Source organism: Hypanus sabinus, chromosome 5 (assembly GCF_030144855.1).
Source record: "Hypanus sabinus isolate sHypSab1 chromosome 5, sHypSab1.hap1, whole genome shotgun sequence".
In the NCBI taxonomy this organism is placed as follows: Eukaryota; Metazoa; Chordata; class Chondrichthyes; order Myliobatiformes; family Dasyatidae; genus Hypanus; species Hypanus sabinus.
The window spans coordinates 103053023-103078562 of record NC_082710.1 but is presented as its reverse complement, the minus strand read 5'-3'; the positions used below and the strand labels follow the sequence as shown (position 1 = coordinate 103078562).

Sequence of the window (25540 nt, the reverse complement as noted above, 5' to 3'; positions counted from 1 at the left end):
TTGGAATGTGCAACAGAAATTCCAATTCCCCCATTTTTACCAGCATCAGAAGGAACTTGAGCTAGTTTGTTGTTGTATTATGTGGGGATTGTGAGTTATTGCACCATCCAAATTGAGAGCTAAAGTGTTGGAGTAGTTACATGCCAGTCATCTAGGTGTGGGCAAAATGAAAGCATTGGCTCAAAGCTTTGTTTGGTGGCCTAGGATAGATTAGCAAATCGAGGAGCTTGCAATGCACTGTTTGGGATGCCAAAACATCCAGAGAAAAGGTGTCCAGAACTCTCAGAATCACTTTCTGCAGTTCCAGAGCCAACTCCTACAACCACTGCAGAGGAGACACTGGTACCCAAGATAGTTTCACAGCCATAACTCTCACCTGCCAAGCAGATTGACCCCCTTATCACGAAAAAAGACATCTCACTAGAGGAAAAAATCTTCAACAGCAATTTAATCTCTAGGCCAGAATAGGACAACTGAAAGTTTATTATACCGTGGATGCCTTAATAGTAGTTGTATTTCAGATTTTACTGTATCTATCATATACGTATACAAGTTGTGATAACCATATAACATATAACAATCATAGCACAGAAACAGGCCATCTCAGCCCTCCTAGTCCGTGCCGAACTCTTAATCTCACCAAGTCCCACCTACCCACACTCAGCCCAAAACCCTCTACTCCTTTCATGTCCATATACCTATCCAATTTTACCTTAAATGACACAACTGAACTGGCTACTACTTCTACAGGAAGCTGATTCCACACAGCTATCACTCTGAGTGAAGAAATAACACCTCGTGTTTCCCTTAAACTTCTGACCCTAACTCTCAATTCATGTCCTCTCGTTTGATTCTCCCCTACTCTCAATGGAAACAGCCTATTCACGTCAACTCTATCTATCCCTCTCAAAATTTTAAATACCTCGATCAAATCCCCCCTCAACCTTCTACGCTCCAATGAATAGAGACCTAACTTGTTCAACCTTTCTCTGTAACTTAAGTGCTGAAACCCAGGTAACATCCTAGTAAATCGTCTCTGTACTCTCTAATTTATTGATAACTTTCCTATAATTCGGTGGCCAGAACTGCATACAATATTCTAAATTTGGCCTTACCTATGCCTTGTACAATTTTAACATTACATTCCAACTTCTGTACTCAATGCTTTGATTTATAAAGGCCAGCGTTCCAAAAGCCTTCTTCACCACCCTATCTACATGAGACTCCACCTTCAGGGAACTATGCACTGTTATTCCTAGATCTCTCTGTTCCTCTGCATTCCTCAATGCCCTACCATTTACCCTGTATGTTCTATTTGGATTATTCCTGCCAAAATGTAGAACCTCACACTTCTCAGCATTAAACTCCATCTGCCAACATTCAGCCCATTCTTCTAACCGGCATAAATCTCCCTGCAAGCTTTGAAAACCCACCTCATTATCCACAACAACCCCTACCTTAGTATCATCGGCATACTTACTAATCCAATTTACCACCCCATCATCCAGATCATTTATGTATATTACAAACAACATTGGGCCCAAAACAGATCCCTGAGGCACCCCGCTAGTCACCGGCCTCCATCCCGATAAACAATTATCCACCACTTCTCTCTGGCATCTCCCATCTAGCCACTGTTGAATCCGTTTTATTACTCCAGCATTAATACCTAACGACTGAACCTTCTTAACTAACCTTGATGCAATCTATATTGAGTTAATTTATAGTTAGGCAGGAGGAGTGCTGTGTATTCAGTATTTCAGTAACATTGTAAGTATACTGTTTGATAAAGCTCTCTTTGTTGTTTACCCAATTCTTTAGTTATATATAATAGTACATGAATGTCATATGTCGTCATGTCTCCACATTACAAGTGCACGCCTTGCTGAAGTAAACATGAAACTAGAATACATGTTATTTCTGGTTCCATGTTTTGGAATTACAAAATCTAACACCTTGGTATCCAAAATGATTTAATTAACAGAGTTTTGACTCTCTAGCTTGTCATGGAGGGAACAGACCTCGTGTCTCATGGATACATGTCCAGGACTGCAGACAGTACTAAGACTCTATTAAATAGCATCAGCTCATCTTCCATAATGCTGCCCATTGATTCCAAAACATGCACTTAAAAATATTCAGACTGAGCTTCTTTTAAATGGCAGGGAACAAGACTTACGAGTGCTGTAGCACTTCAAATTTTTGAGGCATATGAGACAACACAAAAGACTGGAGGACCTTAGCAAGTCAAGCAGCATCTACAGAGGGCTGTTGGGGGGGGGGGGGGGGGCTACTGTTCAGGATTGAAATAAGCTGCAGAGAGTTGTAAACTAGCAAGGTCCATCATGGGCACTGGCCTCCATAGTATCCAACGCAGCTTCAAGGAGTAAGGCCTCAGAAAAGTGGCATGCATCATTAAGGGCCCCCTTCATCCATGACACACCCTCTTCTCATTACTATCATCAGGGAGGAGTTACAAAAAACCGAAGGCTCACACTCAGCGGTTCAGAAACAGTTTCTTCCCCTCTGCCATCCGGTTTCAGAATGGACATTGAACCCATGAACAGCAGCTCACCAATTTTTATTTCTATTTTTGTAATATATATATATTTACTGTAATTTGTGCTATTTTCTATTATGTATTGCATTGTACTGCTGCCACAAAAGCAACTAATTTCACAACTTATGCCAGTGATACTAAACCCGATTCTGATGATCTACAAATAAATACTTACAGCATGCTTTTGCCAATATTCCCTAAAAACAGGCCTCATCTTCTTATGCACAACCACCTCTTGCATATCTTCAAGGGATGGATGCTGTCCCACTTCTTCTTCAAATGGCAACATATATTCATCTACTGGTCCTGAGGGTCAAACAAAGAGTACATCAATTGATAGTTTTAAATAAAAGCAGGAATACATTTATGCTGGCTTAAGGATTGGTAATATAGTAATTAAGGTAATGTAGTAATACTTAACCAGATCCTGAAATCATTTAGCAAACTTCAAAATAGAATATCTCTGGATAAATGAAGATGATGTCCTGAAAAATCCTCATCATAATGAACTTGCAAAGGAAATATTTTTAAGTGAATCAAAGAATGTTTTTTGCACTTTAATAATTACTTAGTAATCATGAGAAGGAGGTTTTAAGCCTGAATTTGGAAATCATGACTGCTAATATCAGATTTGAAGATACTCAAGAAAAATACCAAGATGCAAAATATATAAAATATGCACAACTTGCTAATAAGCAAAATGTAGTTATGCGTTTGTGGGTAAATACACAGGTACTGACAGCTTAATATCCTCTGAACAACTGAAAGGATAAAATTGAGCAAAAAGGCAGACATGGCAAAAAATGAAAAGGGAAATACCAACTACAAGTGAGAAAATACCCAGCATGGTAACAGACCCATCTACCCTGAGCCTACATCAAGCACGTGTTTTTATTAATCCCATTTTTTTATCCTCTCCACATTTTTCCATTAACTGCCCCCAGATTCTACCATCCAGCTACAATAGCGAAAATTTACGATGACAACCCACTTGCATTCGGGATATGGAGAAAACAGGTGCAACTGGACAAAACATACACAAGTCACAACAAAAATATACAATCTTTAGGTCAGTGGAACTTCCAGGCAGCAGCTCTACCAGCTGCACTACCCCTTATCCTTTAATATTTACCTACCCAGAGGAAATACATCAGTTTCGTGGATCTGATCTTTTCCTGTGACATTATGAAGGTTGCATTTATGTTGATGACTTGCTTGAGTTGATTTTTCTTTTTCATTTTTGCCATGCCTTTCCCCATCCCTCCCCCGTCTCCCTTGCTCAATTTTACTCTGCCAGTTGGTCAAAGGATTTAACCTGTCAGACCCTTGGAAATTTCCTACACAGGCAACACAAGCTGGGGGCATTTTGGAAAACTGTTCGCTTATCAGATTCAATTTTCAGGCGGCCTTTTGATTGTGCATTTTTCGGAAACCAGAGAACATCTCCTCTTCACAACTCATGTTTTCAGCATTATTTTTTATTTGCAGTTTGTTTTCTTTTGCATATTGGTTGTTTGTCAGTCTTTGTTTATATATTGCTTTTTGTTAATTCTATTGTATTCTTTTATTTTTCCTGTCAATGCCCTTAAGAAAATGAATCTCAAGGCAGTATATCATGGCATTCATGTACTTTGATTAATAAATTTACTTTGAACTTTTAAGCAGTGCATGCCAGGACTTTCTGGGATCTCTCTCAGATCCTTCTGAAATTTCCTTGCCCTATAAGACAAGCTTTTCACTTTAACTCTGGAACTGGTTTATTATTATCATATATACAATGCCCTCTAGCTTTACCTACTGTGATTTCCTGCAGTTCATCCTTTCTATACCCCTCATGACTAATTTATAAATTAAGCACAACTACTCTTAACCTGTGCTGCTCCAAGGAAAATTGACCTGGCCTCTGCAGCCTCCCACAACCAAAATGTTCCATTCAGGGCAATATCCTGGTGAATCTCCTCTGTATACTCTCTGGTGATATCACGTCTTTGTTACTGTGTGGTGATCAGAAGAAGACATTGCTTTGCAAAATTCTATATTATTAACTAATTTAAATTCTTCAGCTGCAATTGAGGAATTTAAATTTCCCCAGGCCAGAGACTTGGACCCTGGCCTCTGGGTTACTAACTGTTATTCCTTTGCTGTGACCTGCAATATAGAATGCCTTGCCAATCAGCTAAGTTGGGTGTCAGTCACAATAACCATAAATACTGTGTCAACTGCTCAGAGCCTGCACTTCCTGCACTGTGTAAGGCAGCTGCCATTTCAGGAGGCCTTTTCAGCGTCTCCAGACTGTGAGGGAACAACTCAATTTACTCAAATAACTTCAACACCATAACACTATCCAGAACTGGCATTTAGATAAAACGTTTATCATTCACAAGATATATTGGAGTAATCTATCAAGACTTCAAATTTCTAACCAGCTACCACTACTACCAGGACAGAGAAGGCTAACATACTTAATGAGTCTATTGCTAAAAGGGCAGACACACAGCACAGAAACAAGCCTTTTCAATCTTCTACCATCTGGCAGGATTGACAGAAACACCTCTGCAGACATCCAGACTGAAAACCAGCTTTTTCCCCAATGACAGCCAAGCAACTGAACAATGCCCTCCTCCCAACCATGCATAGTTCACAGGCACTATGAACAATTTGAAAGCGCAATATATGTGCATGTGCGATATTTAGGTGTAATGCGACAGCTACCTTCCTTTGAGTTCAGAGCTCTTTTAAATCTCAGCTTTAATTCCTGATGCTATTTCATATTTAATCATTGATTTTATAACATGGGCATGTGCAATACTCAAAATTGGCAGTCTCTGTTGCTGTTAATTTTAGAATTGTTTGCTTTTAATTCAGTTGTAACTTAGATGTCATTCTAAATAACTCTGACATTATTTTAAATGTAGTCATTGTGTTTTTAGTAATTGAATTGCCAGTATGCTATTTTGGCTCTAAAGGTAGTCATAGCCCAAGGGTGGTAGTGGAGACAAGCTCCCACTGCTAAACAAATGCTCTTCATGGCGTGCGTCCAACTCCTGGCCTTCACATGTGGCGTAGTTCTTATGCCCGGCGGAGCTGGTCTCACTGACAGGAGAAGGGGCAAAGGCGGGCCACCTTAAAACCAGTTGCTCTGGGCAGATGGGGCTCGTTAACCACGGATGGTAGCTCATCTAGGAGAGGGAAACTCCGATTTCAAACCTCCGCTGCCTTGCAGCTATACCTGCTCACAGGAAAGGCTTTGGGAGTAAACACTGAGGAAAATACGGAGTTGGAGTCCCGAGGGCAGCTGACTGCTGTACCCAGCACCGGCATGGCAACTCCTGCGATGCTGCTGGCACCAAACTGTACTGACTTTCGTTGTTTCTTTGGACCTGTCATCAGCGTGGAGAGGGGGGGTCCCACTGCATGGGCAACAGATGGATCTCCATATCAACTCTGACCTGGACAGGCCACTCCAACTTCGCTTCAGTGACTACCAGAGGCGTAGTACACATGGTCGACGACGACCGACGGAGGCCACACACACAACATGCTACTTTAGCACTGACTGGAACAGCACTGCAATCTCATTGTCCTCACTGAGACAATAAAGCTCTAACAACAACGAACACGGCTTTGACACACCACATTCATGCTAGCTGCTTTGTCCCATTTGCATTAGGTTTAAGTCCTTCTTTGCCAGTCTGAATGCCTCAAACATACAATCCGACTCCACCATAATCCTCCAACACCAAGTGCCAGGCAGCAACCATTGTGTAAAAATATTCCCCTCAGATCCCATTTAAAAAACCTTCTCATCTATGCTCTAATTTTTTGATACCTTTGTTAGTTTGTTTGTTTATTTATTGAGATACAGCATGGAATAGGTCCTTCTGGCCCTTAGGGCCGGGTCACCCAGCAGGCCCCCCAATTTAACCTTAGCCTACTCATGGGACAATTCACAATGACTGATTACCCTACCAACCAGTATGCCTTTGGACTGTGGGAGGAAATTGGAACATCTGGAGGAAACAGACATGGTCAGGGGAGAACACACACATTCCTTACAGTCAATGGTGGGAATTGAACCTCCGTGGCTGGTACTGTAAAGCATTTTGCTATGCTACCTACCATAGGAACAAGATTCTCCTTAGCTACCTTGTTTATGCTTCTGATAATTTTCTGGCAGATCACTCTTAACCTCCTTTACTCCAGGGAAAACCCAGCCTATAAAATCTCTCCTTGTATCTAATTCAAGACAACATCCTGGTAAGTCTTCTCTGCCTCTCTCCAGCACAACCACATTATTCCTATCATGTAGCAGCCAAAACTACACACAATACTACAAATACAGCATAACCAGTATTTAGTAAAGTTGCCATATAATATCTCAATTCACATTCTGTGCCCTAACCTATGAAGGCTAGCAAGCATATATCATTGTTCATCTCTTCATGTCCTACCATTTAGCGTGCATGTTCTACCCATATTTGACATTGTAAAATGCATCACTGTACACCAGTAGGCTAAAAATTACTTCAGCCTATGCTCCAGCCACTTTACATCTGATCTATATCCTGTTATCCTATACAAGGTATATCTTCCTGCTAGCTGTAAAACCAACAATTTTTGGGTCATCCACAAAACGTTCTAACCATATCTCCTGCACTCATGTTTAAGTTGATAATACGTATCACAAACAAAAGGTCTCAACAGTTGTGCATTTCAATGTGTAATGCTGTAATATTTCAGCATAGAGAGGGAGAGAGAGAGAGACATATATAAAGCATTGTTAAAGCAATTCAGGACAGGTTATATGTATGAATACATGAATTACATACGTTATCGCATTAGCATTCGAAACATGCACACCTTGCTCAAAATAAACACGAAGCGAGACTCACATTTCAAACTCCTGTGTCTACCTTTGAATTAATTTAATGTTTTGGAGTTACAAAACTAATGGTCATATATGTTCAACCAGAAAAACATCCCTTCACAACTACCCTGTGTCTCCTAACTTTATGTTGATCTTGCATCCAATTGGTCAGATCACCTTGGATCACCTGCAAGCATCCTCCAAGTCACTTGCCATTTGCCTTGAAAATTTATTGTTATTTCCTTTCTCACTGCTGCTGCATCATTCCTCCAGCTTCTTGGTGACCAGTATTCAAATCACCGTCAAAGCATTTTGAAATCTGATTATTATCACAGATTTTGCATTTTTCTTTATTTGTTTATACTAAGTGAGCTTACTGAATCTAGTCACAACCGAGGTTCACTTGCTCAACAAATGGGGAAATAAAGTAGTCATGCTATTTTGACCTGTCTTCATCAAGTTCAGAGGTATACTTGCAAAAGATGCCACAAATTTCTTGAATGCTTGCTTACTGAGTATTTATAGATAATTGGAAATCTAAAATAATAGTACTAGTTCAATTTCAGTTCACTGCCATTCAACTGTACCCATGTATACCGCCAAACAAAAAACAATGTTCCTCCGGACCAAGGTGCACCAGACAGTAAATATAACTCACCCACACAACACAAAGTAACATCACTACAAATAAACTAATAAATAATAAGGTGCATTTACAAAACAAGTTAAAAAGTAAACAGTAGAATGCTCTCCTTTCAGGACACATTAATGGTTAAATCCATATTTATACTCTGGAAAATGCACAGCTAAAATCTATAAAGTAATGAAGTGGTGATTGATGACAGTCTGTATACCAAAAAAAACTCAAGTACTCTGAAGGAATTTTTCTTTCTTCCTGGAATAAGACAAGGCCAAGACACAAGAGCAGAGTTAGGCCATTTGGCCCATCGAGTCTGCTCCATCATTCTATTGTGGATTATTATTATCCCTCTCAACCTCATTCTCCTGCTTTCTACCTCTGGCGTCCTTACTAATCAAGAACTTATCAACCTCCACTTATAAATATACCCAAAGCCTTGGGCTCCACAACTACCTGTGACAATGAACTGCAAAGATTCACCACCTTCTGACTAAAGAAATTTCCCTTTATCTCTGTTCTAAAGAGACATCTTTCTATTCTGAGGCTGTGCCCTCTGGTCCTTGACTCCCCCACTATAGGGAAACATCTACTCCATGTTTACTCTATCTATGCCTTTCCGAAGTCATAAAATGACCTCAGTCATGAGCTTCTCCAGCTTGCATTCCGAAGGTAACTGGTGAGAAACTGCTTACAAAGGTAAATGCACTAGAGGTGTGATTTCTTTAACATAGAATTGACTTCAAGCATGTTGTATTATTATTGTCAAATGGTAGTACTTGGTATATTTCATAGGTCAACACAGCTCACACTTATACAAATAACAAAAATGCTTCAAGTTTAAACATGGTGATAACCAAAAGAACGAATGTGACTTGGGATAGCAATCACTAACCTGAACAACTTTCATTACCTAATACAGAAGGCTGTGTTCAGCAATAATTCTTATTTTCTACAATTAGATGGTGGTTGGGCTGGGGGTAGGGAAACTATCTGCTTGTTGGATGGCTCTTTAAACTGTATAATTCTGTGTAGAAAGTGAAAGAACTTGCTGCATAAAAAATAAACTGAATCTGACTCTCTATTTTTCAATATTTTGATGAATACACCAAGTTAATTGCAGTGCTGTCTTAGTAGCTTTCTGTGCTGGAACATTCTGTTGACATGGGCTTGAGCCAAGAAAGAAAAATTTCCATTACTCTTGCTTATTTCACAACCCTTAATTATCCCAATGTGCACTGTAGCTAATAAAACTACATTCTTAAGTGCATTCTCTGTTAACATGCAATTATTGCTGGAAACATATAGGATATATAACTATGAATTTCTGTATGACAACCTTCCACTGACTTTTGATATTCACCAAGTAATGACAGTCATTTTTTAAAAACGATTGAATATTAAATATTAGCCAGGAATAATTGCCCTACTTCATCTAAGTGAAAGAAACATGACTCAACCAGTAAAACAATTATCATAATGGAGAACTGGCCTCAAACTCAACTCTGGTGTTCAAGGCTCTACAGTGAGATTTGAACCCTCAACCTTTTTGACATGTGAGTGAGTTTCCAATTGAGCATCAAGAGAATCAGTCTGATTGCACAAAGTATGTGGATGAAGATGCAAAAAGGTTAAAATATTATTAGTATAGATGGATGCTTTATGGTTAATGCCGAAGCCATTTCCATGCAGTTGGAGCTTATCTTTTACTTTTGAGAGAAAGGCATTTCTGACGCAGGAAGCAATTGTGCTTAATAGAATGGAAGAATTTGAAAGGCAGCTGGCCAAACTCGGAAATAAATTGTAAAACTAGATGTGGTGGGAGGCAGAGCTGTCGATGGGATGAGTGCAAGCTTCAGCAAAGATCAGATGAGAACAACTCAGTTCCATACATTAAGTTCAAAATAATAGTTTTTAGACAACCACCAAATCAGCATTAGAAGATTTCCAAAGTTACAGCAGGAACATCTCTGACTCCATCACACTGAGCACTGGATCTCCACAAGGCTGAGTACTTAGCCCATTGCTGTTTACACTGCTAACACGACTGTGCAGCCAGATTCAAGGAAAACCTGTTCATTAAATTTGCTGATGATACCAGTGGTAGGGGTCATCAGCAAAAATGATGAAACAATGTACAGGGATGAGGTCAAACACCTAGAGAGCTGGTGCAGTGACAACAACTTGATGCTTAATGTCACCAAAACCAAGGAGATGATCGTCGATTTCAGACGGTCTCAGCCTGAGCACACATCCCTCAGCATCAGCTGCTCCACAGTGGAGAGAGTGGAAAACATCAAGTTCCTTGGGGTGGAGATCTCGGACAGCCCAGCAGAGATTTCACTTTCTGAGGAAGCTTAAACAAGCATCACTCCCCACTAACATCTTAACTACATTCTACAGAGGAGTGGTTGAGAGTGTGCTGACCTTTTGCATCACAACCTGGTACTCCAGCTGCAGTGCTGCTGACAAAAAAGCCTTGCAGAGGGTGGTTAGGGGAGCAGAGAAGGTTATTGGGGTCTCCCTACCTTCTATCCAAGACCTCTTTCAGATTCGATGCCTCCAGAAGACATGGTACATCATTAAAGACCCCTCACACCGTCTCCATGAACTGTTTGTTCTTCTGCCATCAAGTAAACGTTACAGGAGCATCAAAACTAAAACCACAAGGCTACTAAACAGCTTCCTCCCACAGGCAGTCAGACTGCTAAATAGCTGCTCTACCTGACTCTGTTTTGGACACTTAACTTGCACTGGACACTTAAAACTTGTTTTTAACTGACATGTGGCTGTTGTGTTTTACTATTTATTGTTATGTTTATTATTTAATGTTGCGTTTGTTATGTTATGATTGCACTGCTCCTGGGAAACGCTGTCTCATTCTGCCCTGCAGAGCTGATGTACAGTTAGAATGACAACAAAGTTTTTGAATCTTGAATAAAAAGCTTATTGTAAATTGCCACTTGTAAATTTTAACTCTATTGAGAGGCAACCAGGTACCTTTTCACAATTTTTATGATTAAAGCCACACTTACCATCAGTAGCTGTGCACCTTGATGCCAATTCCCAGAGCACAAGACCCACTGAGTACATATCTATCCTGAGGAATGCATCACGTTGAAAGTTAATGGCACCTTCCAAGACCTCTGGAGCCATGTACCTTCTGGTGCCAACCTTGAAAGAAGCAGAAGTACATGTATTTAAAAATCTTAAATATACAATTTTTGTTGAAGAAAGAGTAATGCCTTTTACATAGCTTCTCAAGACCTTTCAGCGTTCACAAAACTCTCCATTTGCTTTTAAATGTAGTCATAATATTGTAGTAAATGTAACAGCTAATCCAGCCACATTATTATTCCAATAAAGAGCTATGATATGACCATTTGTCCAAATGCAAATAATAGACCTGATGTTCTATGGTAGGTTCATAATTCAATGGGAGATAAAAGATAGATAGATCTGCACTCAATCTCTGCAGATTGAGTTTCCGCCTCCCCACCCTTGCAGTCTCAGCCAGCTCCATCAAAGGGCACAACCCTCACCACCACTGAAAACCTCTTTCAGAGGTGATGCCTGAAGAAAGCAGCGTCATTAGTAAGGATCCTCCCCATTTGGGACATGCCCTCTTATTACTACCATTAGAGAGACAGTACAGGAGCTGGAAGACCCATACTCAGCAGTTTAGGAACAGCTTCTCCCCTTCTGCCATCAGATTTCTGAATGGTCCATGAACACTATCCACCATTCCTTTCTTTTTGCACCGTTTGTAATTGACAAAAAAATTTTTCTGCACTGTACTGCTCTACAGAGCAATACATCTGATAAAGCTGATTCTGATAGCTGTGGACACAGCTCAACACATCACAAAACCATACTCCCCTCCATGGACTCTCAACATTTCTCACTGCACCAGTAAAGCAACCAATATAACCAACTGCCCCACCCACCCTGTCTGGTATGGAGGGACCAGTGCACAGGATCAGAAAAAGCTGCAAAAATTGTAAACTCAGCTAGCTCCATCATGGCCATTGGACTCCCCTACATTGAGGCCATCTCCAAAAGGTGATGCCTCAAAAAGGTGGTACCCATCAGTAAGGACCCCCATCACCCAGGACATGCTCTGTTCTTATTACTACATCAGAGAGGAGATATAGAGCCAGAAGACACACACTCAATGTTATAGAAACAGCTTTTTTCACTTCCATTTCTGAATGGACAATGAAACCATATACACTACGTCACCGTTTTTTTGTTCTCTTCTTACATTACCTATTCTGTAAATATAGACACAGACACAGAGAGCTGTCTAAGACTTAGGCACATATAAGGTGCCCAAAACTTTTGTACAGTACTGTAGTAATTTTATGCATTGCACTGTACTGCTGTCACAAAAAAAAATCGTGACACATGTGAGTGATGATAACCCTGATTCTGATATGGGTCTCTATTGTAGACTGAGAGTGGGAATGGGGCAGCGAGAGAGGAATCATGGTTGGGAAAAGGGGAAGGGAGAGGGGAGGGGAGAGGAAGCTAAAGAGACATTCTGTAATGATTAATAAACCAATTGTTTGGAATCAAATGACCTTGTCTGCTGTCTTAGAGCTGGGTGTGCCTAAACCTGTGCCATTCCTGTCCTGGCACTCCTTCTCTGCCACCTGTCCCTCACCCTCCCAATGCACTCCACCCTCACCGTTCCCAACATCTTTTGCTCCCGCCAGATTCACAAACTCACTCTCAGTTTCATATTAACAAATACAGCACTGTGCAAAAGTCTCAGGCATCCCAGCTATATAAAATGTGCCCAAGACTTTTGCACAATATTGTATTTTTTAATGTAATTTATAGTTTTTTTAAAATTATGTATTGCACTATACTGCTACTAGAAAACAAATTTCACAGCATAAGCCAGTGATATTAAAGATGATTCTGATTACGGATCTAATTAACCTCTCGCCCATTAGGTACATACCACCAGGCTCTAGGACAGCTTCTATTCTGTTCTTGTAAGAACAGCCCCTTATACGATAAGACAATAGACAATAGGTGCAGAAGTAGACCATTCGGCCCTTCGAGCCTGCACCCCCATTCTGAGATCATGGCTGATCATCTACCATCAATACCCGGTTCCTGCCTTGTCCCCATATCCCTTGATTCCCCTATCCGTAAGATACCTATCTAGCTCCTTCTTGAAAACATCCAGAGAATTGGCCTCCACTGCCTTCCGAGGCAGTGCATTCCAGACCCCCACAATTCTCAGGCAGAAGAAGTTTTTCCTTAACTCTGCCCTAAATGACCTACCCCTTATTCTCAAACCATGCCCTCTGGTACTGGACTCTCCCAGCATCTGGAAAATATTTCCTGCCTCTATCTTGTCCAATCCCTTAATAATCTTATATGTTGCAATCAGATCCCCTCTCAATCTCCTGAATTCCAGCGTGTACGAGCCCATTCTCTCTAACCTCTCTGCGTAAGACAGTCCTGACATCCCAGGAATTAACCTCGTGAATTTACGCTGCACTTCCTCTACAGCCAGGATGTCCTTTCTTAACCCTGGAGACCAAAACTGTACACAGTACTCCAGGTGTGGTCTCACCAGGGTTCTGTACAAATGCAAAAGGATTTCCTTGCTCTTGTACTCAATTCCCTTTGTAATAAAGGCCAACATTCCATTAGCCTTCTTCACTGGCTGCTGCACTTGCTCATTCACCTTCAGTGACTGATGAACAAGGACTCCGAGATTTCTTTGTATTACTCCCTTACCTAACTCTACACCGTTCAGGTAATAATTTGCCTTCCTGTTCTTACTCCCGAAGTGGATAACCTCAAACTTATTCACATTAAGCGTCATCTGCCAAGTATCTGCCCACTCACCCAGCTTATCCAAGTCACCCTGAATTCTCCTAACATCCTCATCACATCACATTGCCACCCAGCTTAGTATCATCAGCAAACTTGCTAATGTTATTCTCAATGCCTTCATCTAAATCGTTGATGTAAATCGTAAACAACTGTGGTCCCAATACCGAGCCCTGTGGCACCCCACTAGTCACCACCTGCCATTCTGAGAAACACCCATTCACCGTTACCCTTTGCTTTCCATCTGCCAACCAGTTTTCTATCCATGTCAACATCTTCCCCTCAATGCCATGAGCTCTGATTTTACCTGCCAATCTCCGATGTGGGACCTTATCAAACACCTTCTGAAAACTGAGGGCCACTACATCCACTGGATGGACTTTTGACCTCATTATCAACCTAGTAAAGGCCTTGCACCAAATTGCCTGGCTGCACTGCACTGTATTTGTAACTCATAACAATTTATTCTGCCCTTGTTCATTGCTTTCCCTTGTACAACCACAATGAAATGGAATGGTCTATATAACTGTATGCTAAACAAAGGTTTTGTACTGTACCTTGTTACATGTTACATCTTTAACCAAATTACTGAAATTTTAGTTCAAAGCAAATTTATTATCAAAGTACATACATGTCACCACCATATGGACCCTGAGGTTCATTACCTTGTGGGTATACTCAATAAATCCAATAACCATAACAGAATCAATGAAAGACCACACCAACTGGGAGTAAAACCAGTATGCAGAAAACAACAAACTTTGCAAATAGAAAAAAAGAACAAAATACCGGTCGACCTACTATAATCCGTCACCAGTGGGACCTGAGGAGTGCCGGATTAGTGAAAATGCTGAATTACAGAAGGATCACATTAAGCAATAGCTAATGGCCTCATCATACCTTTAAAATATCATGTAAATCAATACGTTAGATAATAATGAATTCGGGATTCGGCGCTGGGCTCTTCCCTCTTCACTCACAGTTACTGAGGGAATCCTCGTTAGTCTCTTTTCCTCCGCTTAGTAATATGCTTAAATTCAGCGGGTCACCATGTCTGCTCTGAGGTTGTAGGCAGAAGAGAAAGGAGCACTGGCCGGGCGATATCGGAGGGTAGTATGCGACTGTCGGCGGGCGGGAAAAAGATGAACGGACACAGCGCGCGCCAGCTCCCCCCCGGCTGGTGAGTGAGACAGGTGGGTGCAGGGTGGCCATGCCTCACGCAAATGATATTAATAAATGCAGGAAAACAAGCAGGAATCGCCTGTCTGTGCTACAAGAGCACACCAACACGTGAACAGATCTAGCCCAACCAAAACAATGCACAGCATATTGGTACTGCGGCTCGGGAAATTTGAAATTACGGTTGCGTGGAAAACTTGAAATCAGTGCCGGATTATAGGTAGACCTATTAGTGAAGGTCGACCTGTAATAATAATAATAATAATAAAATCAATAAGCAATAAATAAATAAGTCCTTAAAAGTGAGTCCATAGGTTGTGGGAACATTTCAGTGATAGGGCAAGTGAAATTGACTGAGGTTATGCCCTCTAGTTCAAGAGTCTGATGGCTGCAGGAGAGTAACCGTTCCTGAACCTGGTGGTGAGAGTCCTGAGGCTCCTGTATCTTCTTCCTGATGGCAGCAGCATGAAGAGAGCATGACCTGGATTGTGGGGACCCCTGATGATGGATGCTGCTTTCTTCGACAACACTCCATGTAGAAGTAGGGAGAGGGCTTTACTCGTGATGGACCGGGCCATATCATCTACTTTTTGTAGGAATTTTCCATTCAAGGGCATTGGTATTTCCATACTAGGGTGTGATGCAGGCTGGTATGTGTGTAGCTGGTATTTTGTACCAAATTAATCATATTTGTAATTCCTTTAAAAACATCTAAGGTACAAATAATAGACACAAGTAGTTTTTTAAAAAATATTTGAAGAGAAAATCTTGACCAAATCATGCTTTAGCAACTCATACCTGACCATGTGTATCACCTGCTGACTTGCCAGCTTCAAATCTCAAAGCTAAACCAAAATCTCCTATACAGGCAGTGAGATTGTTTTTCAGCAGCACATTTTTACTCTTGAAGTCCCTGTTCAGACAGAAATACACATTCCTCAATATAGATACAGATCATAGATTCATTTACAATGCATGATTTAAAAAAAATCAGTAACGCACTGATAACTGAAGCAGCCATTTCATACACTGCAAAAATCAATGACCAGCCGAAGTTTGTATTTTTTTTTGGAAAATAAATGTTAGCCAGAATTAATTTTGGGTAATGCCATAATGTCCACCTAAAGTTAAAAGGTCCTAAACCTTTTAGAATAATTTCTAAGGGGCCTTTTTGTACTGTGTCAGTTAATGATAATGATAATGACGAGTATAAAACAGAAAATCTAGATCTTTGTTCAAAATCTGCAACATTTGAAAGTATCAGCTTGTAACTCAGAGGTGAACATGAAGCTAGATAGAAAAAACAAACAGGTAAAGAATAATGGCAGCTCAACAGGAACAAAATTCATATATCATTCAACACAGCAACAGACCCTTTGGCCGAAATGGTTCATGATAATCACAGCATCCTCCCTGCTCGTCCCAGTTGCCTGTGTTCAGTCCATAATCTGCCAAACCCTTCCCCTCTATGTGCCTATCTAAATGCATCTTAAATTGTCAGAATATTCCATTCTGGATCAGAGTCTAAATTCAACTGCTTACTTAATGAACCTTAACAGAAGTTATATAAACTTCCATGGATCATACCTGTGAGCAATGGCTGGCTTGTGTCCATCTTTTAAACCAGGTTTATCTTCATGAAGATAAGCTAGTCCTCTTGCCATGCTCTCAGCAATATGACACAGTTCATTCCAGGATACTACATTGGCTTTCAGATAGTCTGTCAGAGAACCCTGAAAGGAAGATGAGGAAAATTAAATTTGGAAGGATCCACATAAGACGAATTTAAGAACTATAAATAGAATTATGGAACTAGCAGGAAATGTTATTTTGTTTCCTTAACACAGATATGGGAAAACTGAAACAAAACTATATATTCTGGAAATACTCTGGCTATATGTGCGGAGAGAGAACCAGAAGTTAACATTTCAGTCAGTAACTCAGAATGGGTAAAATGTGTGTGACATTAACAGAGATAAAGAATCACACAGCACTGAAACCATTAGTCTGTGCTGACCAATTTGTCTACCTGAGTTCACCCCTTTTCTCTTAATTTGGTCCATATTCCCATTAAACATTATCCATGTATCTGTGTAAATGTCTTTTAAATGTTTTAACTGTATCCTTTTAACATTTGCCCCTCAGATCCCTTTTTAAATTCTCTTCCCTCCTCCCCTGTAAACCTATGCCTTCTAGGTTTAGATTCCCTAGTCTGCGAAACAGACTGTACCTTAACTGTACCTTTTATGATTTTGTATACTTCCATTGTCACTCCTCAGCCAGGAAAGAGAAATCCCAGCCCACCTAGCCTCTTCTTATAACTCAAATCCTCTAGACCCAGTGACATCCAACTTTAAAAAGTTCTCAGCACCTCCATATTTAGGTTTCCCACAACAGAATCATTCTTAAGTTCACAGGCCAAAAGCTAACTACTAAGTTTATCCAATTCTGCCTGATAATCAAATATAAATCTCCAATTTTGTGTAAAAAGAAATTTGTCACCTCACTCTCCATCAGTGATCAAAAAACTATTCCCAAGCCGTATAGACTACTTTCTATGTATGAATGATAAAATCTCAATCATTCATGAAACAACTATTCTAGTGTAGCTCCAGAACAATTCTCCTTCCAATAGAAAACATTTTACTTCCAGCAGACACACCATTAAACATTTAAAACACAAGATGCAAGCCCACAAGTGTTTCCATAATATTAGATCACTATTGATAATAAGGTAGAGGAAGTTCAAAATAAATAATAAATCACACAAGTTGAACATTCAGGAGAGCTTCAGACTTGGATGCAAAAGACAACACATGTGCCACTGTACACATTCTGAAAAGTCAGCTTCAGGTTAAATCTGGCATTCAAATTCATTTACACACACTTAAAATCTTCCACAGATCATTGAAATAAAATCAGTTTATATTATCCCTTTGCTTTCAAATATATTCCTAGATATATGTAAGTGTGGTAACAATGCCAGTTTAGAAATAATGGAAGTGTAGTTTTAAAAAGAATGACTGGTCCCCATGTGAGTAATACAAAGAACTGAACAAAGAATATATGAGGAACTACACTAGCTTTATTGGCAAAGTTAATTTCTTAGTAAACGTTAAACCTTGCCAAATGTGACCATTAATGCCCTCATTTTAAAAAGTGTTAAATTTTAACAACTTTCCGCCTGTGTTTTAACAGACTGAACAGAAACTTGCCTTTGTAACAGGGATAGCTTGCACTTCAAATTTTGCAAACTTTTGATGCGTTTACTATACTTGTACAATTTCGACCTAGGAACAACTGAAAAGAAACTTAAATTTTCCTGAGCAGTATTTTAAACATTGCCTTCTGCCTATTAAAATATGCTCCAGAAGCCAAATCTATAGTTACCAGCTGCAGTTGTAACAATGACAATTTATTTTTGTTTAGCATTTTCCACCAGTTAATTGTAAAATTGACGAGCTTTTAAGCTATGTATATGGGAAGTTTTATCTGTTACCAACTTTGTTCTGACCAACTTGGCAAGCACCCTGATCTATTTTGTATTGTCCAGAGTAAATACAGCAATGGTGCAGGTAAGGTTAAAATTATTTTTGTGGTGGATAAGCAGACAAAAATCAAATTTCATAAGTACCACTACAAAATAGCACCAAATCCCAAGGCACAATATCCTGCATGTACTTCATTCTCATTAACTGTGAATTTCTCTTAAATCATATTTGAGGTTTTTGAAGTTTAGGCTTGATTACAGCTCACTTATCAGAATAATGAAATGAAACTCATGATTAAGAAAAATAACAATTCAGTGCCAAGATTCATTTAGTCATGGAAATAATAACATAATTAAATCAAACAGTAAAAAATGTTGCTAATTTAAATAAACTCATCTATTTTAATCTGAACCTTCAAATTGATTTTGCTGTAGATCTTTATTCACTTTGTTGAAAGCAATCTTTAAAAGAGCTAATATGATTAGAATAATCTGTCACCACTTTTAATGCATCAAATCACCAGCTTACTCGAGCAAACAAGAATAAGCCGAATAAAGATGCTCATCTATTTCAAAATCACTGTTTTGTCTACAATAAATTCAGTACTATTGCTGGAAGGGGCAAGGATATTTTAGAGGCAATTCAGCACAAAAAAAAAATCAAATTCTGAGGAAACAGACAAGTTCCCTAAAACACAAAACTTTACCTTTTCATGAAATGATGTTATTAACCACAACTCCACATCAATATTTGAACCTCTTTTCTCTGCCCCAATGAAGTGCAAAATATTTTCATGGTTCATTCCAGGTAGACAGTATATTTCATATTCATTTTGCCAGGACTGCCTGTCCTACAATAAACAGAAACACCATAGCATCGTAAAATGACATGTTGACATGGGCTTGAGCCAAGAAAGCAAAAGGTAAATATTGCTGAGAAATGATTGCCCATATCCCTAATATGCAGGAAGTGAATAATAAAAGCACTGTACCTGAGCTGGGAATATTTTAACTGCCACATACTCATTAAGCAGTTGAGCCTTCCATACACAACCAAAGCGCCCTCTAGCCTTGACCTCTAGTAACTGCAAAGGCTTTAGACCAAGCAATGGAGAGGGTGGTATTGGCCCCGGATCCTACAAAGTAAGATTTTGATATAGTTTGAGTAGCAGATTTCACCTGAAAGCATTACAGCTGAGGAAAACGAACAGGAAAATTCATCTAACAAATTTCAGAATTCTGCTTCATATTATTTGAATGTGAAAAAAAATAACATTTAAGTAGTTAGGAATACCTCATTTGATTTTTTTTTAAAGAAATCCAATATAAATATTTTCAGTTCTTCAACAAGATTATGCTAGCAATTAAAATTTACTACAGTTCACCTAACTTACATCGTGTTTTCTCTAGTGAAGATTACATTCAAGAACTGAATAACCAGTATTTTCCAAAAGTGACGTTTTAAACTGTAAATACTTAAAACAGGATTATGCAATTTTATAATTTTCAGAAATCAAGGGTTCATCACAGTACATTAAATTGGTCCTAAGAAATGATAAAACCAAGTCTTGAAATTTTCCATGCTGTATTTATTTTGCGGAATGAAGCTAAAGATATGAGATAGTATTTTACAGTAAATGAATGTACTGGAAAATATCCACACAAAACCTGCTAAGCAATTTTCAGGACTTTGGCTATCGCATTAAAAGTGAGCCAACCAGAACAGAAGGAATTATTATACAATTCAAACTTTATTGCAGAACAATCCAATAATTCAAGTTAATGGAAAGCTTTACAGCAAATCTCAAAGTTCTAATCAATTAAAATCAAACATAACAAATTATTGTATTCTCTATCTTTGCCAGTTCAACATGTTATGGTCAATGCAGAAAAGTTGGAAAAAAAACTCAGCAAAATATGTCTAAAATAATTTGTGCATGGCAGAAACTTTTTTTTAAAAAAATATGGGCAATGCACAGCATTTTATTGCATGCTCTAATCTCTGTCTAGTACAGCACTAATTATTGCAACTGTTAAATTAATATTTACTAATTAAACAATCAAAAATGTTTCCAAAGCGGTAGTAGAGGTTAAAGTGTATATAATTTAGCTGTTGTAAACAATTTCAGAAAGAAATATTGCATTATAAACAAGTTTATTAAATACAAGTTTTTTTCTTTATTAAAAACCCATATTAGCATTTCATGCAGAGAATGGTTTCGTGCAGAACTACCTTTTTAAAAAAATTAGTGTGATATAAAAAGTGAATGCTGCACAGATTCTAAATTTAAAAATCTTCAATGGTTCCAAGTTACCTTACCTCTATCTCTATATGAAAGGCATGCTTGAGAAAAGAAAAGCAAAAGAAATTACCATTTGGAGAAAGCATGAAGCTGAAACAGATAAAAGTAGTTTAAGCAAATGATGGATGTTCTGGATGGCCACGTGATATTGATATGTTTACTATCTACACCTATTTAGATTCAGTACCTGGCACAAGCAAATATGCAGAGCTATTTTAAATACGTTTAACTTCTAATCATGCTGTAATATTGTTAAAAGCAGCCCCAGTCTTATGTAATATAGTGGAGAGAAACACTCTCTGAAGTGTCAGAATTAACAGAAGTACCTAATCATTTCTGGAAGTTTACTAGCAGATTTAAGGTTGAAATAGTTTAAACAAATTAAACTTTACCCAAACAGAAATGAAATTGCAGCACTAAATTGTAACTGTAATGCTGATTTTTTTTCTGTTTAAATTCCATGAAATATGATTCACAAGTGATAACTACACTGTTTTTTTTGGTGACTCCAAAATTAAAATGTGCAACTGAATTACTGGCACAAACATGTGGTTGCCAGATTAATAGTCACAGTTGTGAGTGAATACCATTTCAGTGGAAATGACTTGAGCAAAAACAAAATGATCAAGTGCTCACAAAGTTTAAAGAGCATACAAAACGGAAGCCTTCCAATGCCAGGTCAAAACCTTCATGTTGAGAGACTCTGTAACACTTTATTAACTGACTGGTGCTTGTCCTTCATCTTTAAGAGACTAATGCATATTTCTGATGTGTCTTTACATAATTAGTTGGAATGCAATGTTGGTATTTCAGCAACCAATTTCAACTAGCCTGACTTAGCAACAGATTTTTCTTAAAGATTTTGTCAATTGATTGCAACCAACATTTTTATATCAACTGTTCTCACAACCTGCATATTGTTGGTGCGGACAAAATTTATTGCCATCTTCCAGTAATCTTGATTTTAAATTGCTAATTAAAAGATCTCTTCAAACACCAGTTGAATGCCAACTATTCTGGTGTGAACATATAGAACAGGCCAAATCAGGATAACTATAAGAAGATTAAAGACCTAATTTTGTTTTTATTACAATCCACTTTGTCACTTTTACTGATGCCAAATGAGATGGAATTCAAATGCTCATATAGCTGTACTACAGAACCAAAATACCATGGACATTGGAATGACCCAGGCTTGGAAGTTGTCATTCCTAAAGTTTCAAACATTAGGAAGGACTTCCCAGCCTGGGGACAGGGGACCCTATGCTGAATGGGATTGGTCTATAGCATAAAAAAAGGTCGAGAACCCCTGCTCTAACACGATGATGGTGGAGGGAGAAAATTCAAAAATCAGAGGTGCAAAGGGACTTGGAAGTCCTCATACATAATTTCCAAAAGGTTAACTTGCAGATTGAGTTGGTTGAAAGGAAAGCAAATACAATGTTAACACTCATTTTAAAAGGATTAAAATATGTAATGATGAGGAAAAAATATAATGCTGAGGCTTGATAAGACATTGGTCAGACTGCACTTGGGAGTACTGTGAGCAATTCTGAGCCTCTTATTTAAGAAAGGATGTGTTAGCATTGAAGAGGGTCCAGAGGAGATTCACAAGAATGAAACGGTAAGGAGCATTTGATGGCTCTGGGTCTGTACTCACTGTGACTGAAGAATTATGGTGAATCTTATTGAAACCTATCAAATACTGAAAGGCCTAGACAGAGTGGATGTGTCGAGGACTTTTCCTGTAGTGGGCAGGTAAGGACCAGAGGACACAGCCTCAGAATAGAAGGGCGTCCCTTTAGAAACTGGATAAGGAGGATCACTTTAGCCAGAGGGTAATGAACCTTTGGTGCTCTAGTTCTGTGTGCCTCAGGGCTGAAGATAGATATTTGCCTGGATTTTTCCTCACCAACTAATTAATGCTAAATATAATTCTTTTTAAATGACTGTGCTACAGATGTTTTTGGATCATCTTTCTTAGGAGTATTTCTCTGTCCAATATTTTTGGAAAATTTGTAAAGTGTGAAAGAATTACAACTTACATCTCTGTTGGCAGTTGGATTATTTAGTTATTTCTTGAACAGAGTATTTGCATCACACTTAATTGCGCAAGGACAGGGTGTACGCAGCCAAAGGCTAGTCCTTCTCAAGGCACAATAATTTAGGTGATACAGGTATCCCCCGCTTTTTGAAAGTTCGCTTTACGCCACTTCACTTTTACGAAAGACCTGCATTAGTACCTGTTTTCGCTAACCAAAAGAAATCCGAAGAGGACTGTCACTTTTACGAGAGAAGGCAAAAAGCGAAAATAGCGTTTGTTTTGCAGTGAGCTATAACTGTATAGAGGCAGCACACCCTGAGCAGTGAGAGTGGTGCCGCCAAGCTCCTTCCCCGGGAACTACACTCAGCATCAAGCTGCCAAAGCTTTGAACTGTGTCTGCGAGCATCTGTGTTTTATCTCAAATTATTTTGTGCATCTGTTTGCAAGATGTGTCCTAAGGTTTCAGAAGAGCCTAAGAGAGCTCATAAGAGTGTTACGCTTAGTGTAAAACTAGACATAATTAAGCCCGAAAGTGAGGTTGCCCAGGAACTGAACATGAAGCACTTGCGTGAGATTTTCGCTACGATTGACAGATTGCAGAAAAGTATGACTTTAATTTTGAAAGGGCATGTAGGTTTAGGGCAGTCTTGCAGGATGTTTTGAGTGCTTACAAAGAACTGTATGATAGAAAAATGTGTGAGGCTAAGCAGTCAAGCATACTGTTGCATTTCAAGCCTCCCACATCAGCCACAGCAGACAACGAACCTCGTCGACCTTTGACATTAAGGCAGGCAGACATAGAAGGTGGTGTAGATGTTAGTGACCTGCCAGCCCCGATGGATTCAGACGACGATGAGATGTTAATAGATGACCCTCTTCCTCTCTCTCCTACACCCCAGTCTCCTGTACCTCCCATCACCCCAACCTCTGACAACTCAGCCATCACCACCACCTCTCAACCTTCCAGTGTGCTCGCTGTCTTCCCGATTCTGTTAAGTAAAACTACATTGTACATACATTTATTCTACTTTATATAGGCTGTGTATTTATCATATCATTCCTGCTTTTACTAAATGTTTGTGTTATTTTAGGTTTTATGTGTTACTTGGTATGATTTGGTTGGTTATCTTTTGGGCTGGGAACACTCAAAAGTTTTTCCCCATATAAATTAATGGTAATTATTTCTTCACCTTACACCATTTCAGCTTACGAAAGGTTTCATAGATAGCGGGGGGAACCTGTAAATGGGTTTAACTAGATGATGTTTAAGAGAGCTGATTTTATCTTCACCCTAAAACTTTGAAGAAATGCCAATGCAAAACTTGCAATAGTGGGTGTACTTTGCCATTTGAGCTGAATCACCTAGAATAACTTTTCAGGTCCAATTTACATCACTCAGCTATGAATATCCTTTTAATATATGTAAGCGTCATCGGTATCCAATGGGGAATATCTCACTTATTTTATGGATTATCAAAACACAACAGGTGGAGAAAGCACAGGATTTGTAAGTGTAGGAGCCCCAGGGATGGGAATCTCATTGAAACCTATCAAATACTGAAAGGCCGAGATAAAGTGGCCATAAAGAGGAAGTTTCCTGTAGTGGGGGAGTCTTGGATCACAGGGCAGCCTCAGAATGGAAGGACATCCCTTTAGAAGAGAATGAAGAAGAATTTCTTTAGCCAGTGAGTGGTGAATCTGTTGACTTCATTGCCACAGGCATCTGTGGAGGCCAACTCATTGGGTATAATTAAAGTGGACTCAATGGGCTGAACGTCTTAATTCTACTCCTATGCCTTATGGTCTTATCAACTTTTAGATCTTTCTTTGATGCATGCTTATGCCAAGCAGTATCTACATGGTATGTACACAGACTGTCCAACCTATCATAGCACAATTTGTGATGTGGTTGTGAATGATGTGAATTGGACATTATTTCTTTCATACATGGTTTTAGGTTCATCTTCCCTATATTGCTAGACAACACAAATGTTTATGTAATTATATCTATGTAAATATTGTATATGGAGGAATATAAATCATGTACACGCAGGAGATTAGGTGTCAGTAGCTTCATTAAATTTGGCAGAAGGTCATGGCCCAAGGGCCTGTTATACTTTGCTCTATGACAGTAAACTGAGGCAAGGGTGGATCTGAATCAAGAAGTCACCTTATTTTAAAAGATACAAGCAAAATTATAAGTGAGATTTCAAGTTCTGTTACTTTCTATTTCACTTTTAAGTGAAGTCCTACCATGCTGTGATGCATCAATGATGTTTCCCAGTTAGCCTTGTAATCCTGACTGGCTCCAAACTCGAGCAGAGTTGTGCCTTCCTTGCATCACCCATGCCCCTTCCAAGCTTAATGGTGCTAACCTTGCCCTTTTCTCTATGTCGAAGAAATACCAGATTTATTTAAGAATCCATCAATCACACTAGCTATCTTCTGCTCATAGAATAATACCAAAAAATAACCTCTAAATGCGTATGCAAACAAGTTGCTTTATTTGGAATGGCAGTAGTTGTTCACTGTCTAATATTAAAGGTAAATGGCTCATCCTGTCCAACTTAGCAGCTTAAGCTGAATTTCAAGTCTATGACAATT

At 39.1% G+C, this 25540-nt stretch overlaps 1 protein-coding gene across 1 annotated transcript in view; it reads right to left on the bottom strand.

The window, feature by feature from the left end:
- LOC132394300 (activin receptor type-2A-like) overlaps positions 1 to 25540 on the bottom strand; it is a 141525-nt gene that overhangs the window by 10354 nt on the left and 105631 nt on the right. The window contains exons 5-10 of the mRNA XM_059970263.1: positions 19582 to 19725; positions 19297 to 19440; positions 16687 to 16832; positions 15898 to 16012; positions 11100 to 11238; positions 2736 to 2866 (exon numbers count right to left, since the gene is read on the bottom strand). Of these exons, the coding sequence (XP_059826246.1) occupies positions 2736 to 2866; positions 11100 to 11238; positions 15898 to 16012; positions 16687 to 16832; positions 19297 to 19440; positions 19582 to 19725 (819 nt within the window). The remainder of the gene's footprint in view (positions 1 to 2735; positions 2867 to 11099; positions 11239 to 15897; positions 16013 to 16686; positions 16833 to 19296; positions 19441 to 19581; positions 19726 to 25540) is intronic.